Source organism: Rhinopithecus bieti, unplaced genomic scaffold, assembly GCF_001698545.2.
Source record: "Rhinopithecus bieti isolate Rb0 unplaced genomic scaffold, ASM169854v2 scaffold_75961, whole genome shotgun sequence".
NCBI classification, from domain to species: Eukaryota; Metazoa; Chordata; class Mammalia; order Primates; family Cercopithecidae; genus Rhinopithecus; species Rhinopithecus bieti.
Window position 1 is genome coordinate 24,451 of NW_016827946.1, and position 4,296 is coordinate 28,746.

The 4,296-nt window shown below is 41.8% G+C and overlaps 1 protein-coding gene across 1 annotated transcript in view; it reads right to left on the reverse strand.

The window, feature by feature from the left end:
- LOC108523530 (putative protein SSX6) overlaps positions 1-4,296 on the reverse strand; it is a 9,550-nt gene that overhangs the window by 2,976 nt on the left and 2,278 nt on the right. Inside the window, exons 3-5 of the mRNA XM_017864176.1 lie at positions 4,141-4,150; positions 2,913-3,043; positions 804-939 (exon numbers count right to left, since the gene is read on the reverse strand). Of these exons, the coding sequence (XP_017719665.1) occupies positions 804-939; positions 2,913-3,043; positions 4,141-4,150 (277 nt within the window). The remainder of the gene's footprint in view (positions 1-803; positions 940-2,912; positions 3,044-4,140; positions 4,151-4,296) is intronic.

A 4,296-nucleotide genomic window follows, 5' to 3' on the forward strand; every position in this document is an offset into this window, starting at 1 on the left:
TAAATGCTATCCAATAGCATCACATACTACAGAGAAATCTTTCATGAAAGGGAGAGCTAATCGATGTGGCAAATTTCACTGTGTTCAAGAAACTGCCACAGCCACTCTACCCTTCAGCAACCACCACCTCGATCAACCAGCAGCCATCAACACCGAGGCAAAACCCTCCACCAGCAAAAAGTTGTGACTCACTGAAGGCTCAGAAGATTGTTAGCACTTTTAACAATGAATTATTTTAAAATTAAGGTATGTACATTTTGCGCACAACGCTATGCACATAGTAGAGTACACTATAGTGTAAACATAATGTTTTTATGCACTGCGAAACAAACGGAAAACAATGTGTGTGACTCACTTTATTGTAGTGGTCTGGAACCGAACCTGCAATATCTCTGAAGTACACCTGTATTGGGTATCAGGCATTGAGCTGAGTAAGATATGATCCCAGGTTATCACAGACAGAATTGCTTGAGCACCTTTCACGTCATCAGGCCTTCTAGATTTAATTTAATGCCTCCTAACAATTTATGAACTATGATTCTTTATTTCCATCTTATGGACTAGGAATCTGGAACTGAGAAAATTTGGAAGACTTGCCCCAAGTCACGTGGTTTTTTTTATATGGATGACAACTCTAGTCTGTGTCTCTGGAAGTCAGGTCTAACATCTCATTTGGAGCTGGGCGAGCTCCTCAGCCCAGCCTGGACCCAGGCTTGTCTGGGATCCATGTCACATACCCAGTCCACACACCTGAACATAGCCAGAAAAGTCAGAGGGCTTGTTCCCGAATTGATTCCTCTTACCAGATCTCTTGTTAATCTTCTCAGAGGTATTTGCTTTTCCCGGGGGGCACAGCTGTTTCCCATCGTTTTGTGGGCCAGGTGCTTCTGGCACTCCCTTTGAATCATTTCCTTCCTCTGCTGGCTTCTTGGGTATGATCTTTATAATGTGAAGGTCACAGATAAACAGTATCAGTGGCATTTCTATAGTGCTTTAGAGCTTACAAAGCGTCTTCACATGCATTACCTTAATCAATGTTCTCAACAATGGTGCCAGAGTTACACTTACCTAAATAAGAGAAACCTAGGAGATCAGAAGCAAAAGGAATGGCCTAAATGAATGGGGTTTCCAGGGCTAGAATGCTTATCTTCACACTCTTTTAAGACTGACACTGGTGCAAACATCAGAAATCTCCATGTCATTGAGAATGTGGTACACAGAAGATTTGGAGAAAAATAGCATTCTAAGAATTCACAAGGTCTACGAAAGGAAGAGCTTTTATAAGATACAAGGGATCCCATGTAAGCTTGTAGACAGCTGCTGGGAGAGTAAATGTAAAAACATAAGAGAGGGGACAAAACACTGCTGGTAAAGGTATTGTGGGGAGATGAATACAGGGAAGGGAGAGGGAAAGAAATGATTTGCTGAAATTAATCTAGGCAGCACACAAAGCAGTACCAGATATGGCATAACACCCTACCGAGCCACCAACATTGAATGTGGAATTCAGTGAGGTGGTACCCACACGAGTTCTGGTTACATTGGGATGTGTCACTGACTAACAACATTAAGCTGCTTTCTTCTTTTTTTGGAGGCGGGACAAAGTCTTGCTCCGTCACCAGGCTAGAGTGCAGTGGTGCGATCTCGGCTCACTGCAATCTCCCCCTCCCCGTTCAAGCGATTCCCCTGCCTCAGCCTCCTGAGTAGCTGGGACTATAGGCAGGCGCTACCACGCCCCACTAAGTTTCATATTTTTAGTAGAGACGAGGTTTCACCATGTTGGCCAGGATGGTCTCAATCTCTTGACCTCGTGATCTGCCCACCTCAGTCTCCTAAAGTGTTGGGATTACAGTCGTGAGCCACCGCGCCTGGCCCTTAAGCTACCTTTTACTCAACTTCCTCACTTATGAAATAGTAAATAATACATGTAAAACAGACTAAGGGAAAGTCCTCTCTGAGCTTGTAAATATTGTTCAAATGTAATAATAACAACAATGAATACCTTTTTGGATCCTTCTTTGAATTCGTTCTCCACACTGGCAACCCAACTCCCAGATGCCTTTACCGTCTAAACCAGAGTTGAATCTGCACTTCTGGAATCATTCATTCAGGGGCCTCTGAGGGATCCCCTGGGCTGGGACTGGGGCTTCCCAGATGCCCCAGGTACAGACAAGGTCCTCAAGGAACTTAAGGAGGGGCCAACAGTCAAAGCGATTCCTAAGCCATGTGAGTGAGTGGCCTCGGTAATAGAGGAGGGGCCAGCTGCTCCTTCCCGTTGCGAGAATGGGTGTCTCAATGGAAGCACCAGCAGGCCTTTTGGGGTAAAGCCCTAGTGAGCAACATCTGAACTTCATAAACAAATACAAATGTGAATGAGCTTTAAATGGCTTGGAGCTCTAGATTAGACTACCACTGCCACTGCGCCTCAGGAAAATTCTTTAACATCTCTGTACCCCGATAGCCTCATTTTATTATTAATTTGCTGATAATTATGATCTATAACACGAACTATGATTCTTTACTTCCATTTCATGGACCAGGAATCTGGAGCTCAGAGAACTTAGAAGATTTGTGCCAATTCACATGGCTTTTATATGGACGACAACTGAAGTGTGTGATTCATTACTATTTGGAGATAATAACAGAAACAACGTCATAGAGATCTTCTTATGGATTAAATTAATCCACGTGAACTGCTTAAAAAAGTATCTGGCGACAGTATGAAAACAAAAGAAGTATTAAGGATCACAACTCTTAGTATTATTAAGCCGTTGATGCTACATCAGGTGTTGTGATAGACATGGGGAGAAGGAGGCAATGAGGGCATTTTTGATATGCTCCCACTCTTACCAGTGTTCACATCCATGAAGGGACAAAGGTTCTCTGGTCCTTTAGATCTGAGAGATACTCACCTTCGGGATGATTCTCTGGAGCCTGCCAAAAGTCATCTGAGGACGTTCAACTGAAAGAGAACACATCAGAATTTTTCTTTGTTGGGAAAGATTTCCAAACTCTAGAGAGACTTCTGTTGCATGACGGCATTCTGCAGCAGAGGGTTATGAGTCCACTCATTGTTGAGGAGTTAGCTGAGATTTGTTTCTGAATTGCGTTTAGTAATGGTTGGTGCATTTATCTGTGGCATCAATTCAGAATTTTCCATCTCATGGTTTATCAAATGGGGATTAAACCCCATCACAGTCTCATCTTATTTCATTACATATCTTTTACTTTTTCCCAAATAATTAAATTGATTGTTTGGGAATCTGAACTGTATCCACTCAAGATGTGCAACAACTAAAAATCACTGTACACTTCAAATGGGTGAAGTGCACATACCATAAGTATGTCAATTAAGCTGTTAAATGTGTGATGAACCATGGATGATTTAGTCCAGTGGCTCTGAAATATTTTCAGTATAAAGACACTCCTTTAATGTCAAAAACTTGGCAGATGCTCAAGCATTGGATTTTCAGATCTCTTATAGTGATGTGGGAGATGATAGATTCTGGCCTGTTTACTTGGGCAGTAATAGGTCTATTGGAGACAGTTTGGACATTCTGACCTTGTCTTATGATTGTATTGTCAGAGCAGAAGACCAAGTAAACACATATGTCCCCCTAATAGTCCTGAAGTGTACAAAGATCTCTACCCAAGAACCTGCCTTTTTTTCACCCTATGTTATCTCTGCTCACTGACAATTGGGAAAGCTCTCTGTGTGGATGAGGGATCACTCTTTCAAACTCACTTCCAAGCTCATCACGGAGAATTAGGGTTGTTTGGGAATGAGAAGACTATTTGGTTTTAATAAAGTACAGAGAAACAGTGTTCTTTACTACACAATCTGTTCATCATCCTCTCTCTTAAGATATTTATCCAATATCTACATGCTGTTAATGAAACAATCTCTGGAAGTTTTTGGTGGATCTACACTTTTAACATTTTCTTTTTTTTCACTTTTAACATTTTCTTAACTGTCCTTTGATTCATTAACAATGTTTAGCAAGAACAGCATGTCCTTTAAAAAAGAAATATTTCAAACACACAGAAAAGTATGGGGAATAATGTTGAGTTCAGTCGCATCTCAACATTACCCTATGACTATGTTAGATCTGATTTATTTATTCAGAATGTTAGAAACACTGTAAACGGGCTGGGTGCAGTAGTTCACGGCTGTAATCCCAGCACTTTGGAGGCTGAGGTGGGTGGATCACCTGAGGTCAGGAGTTTGAGACCAGCCTGGCCAACGTGGTGAAACCCTGTCTCTACTAAAAATACAAAAATTAGCTGGGCATAGTG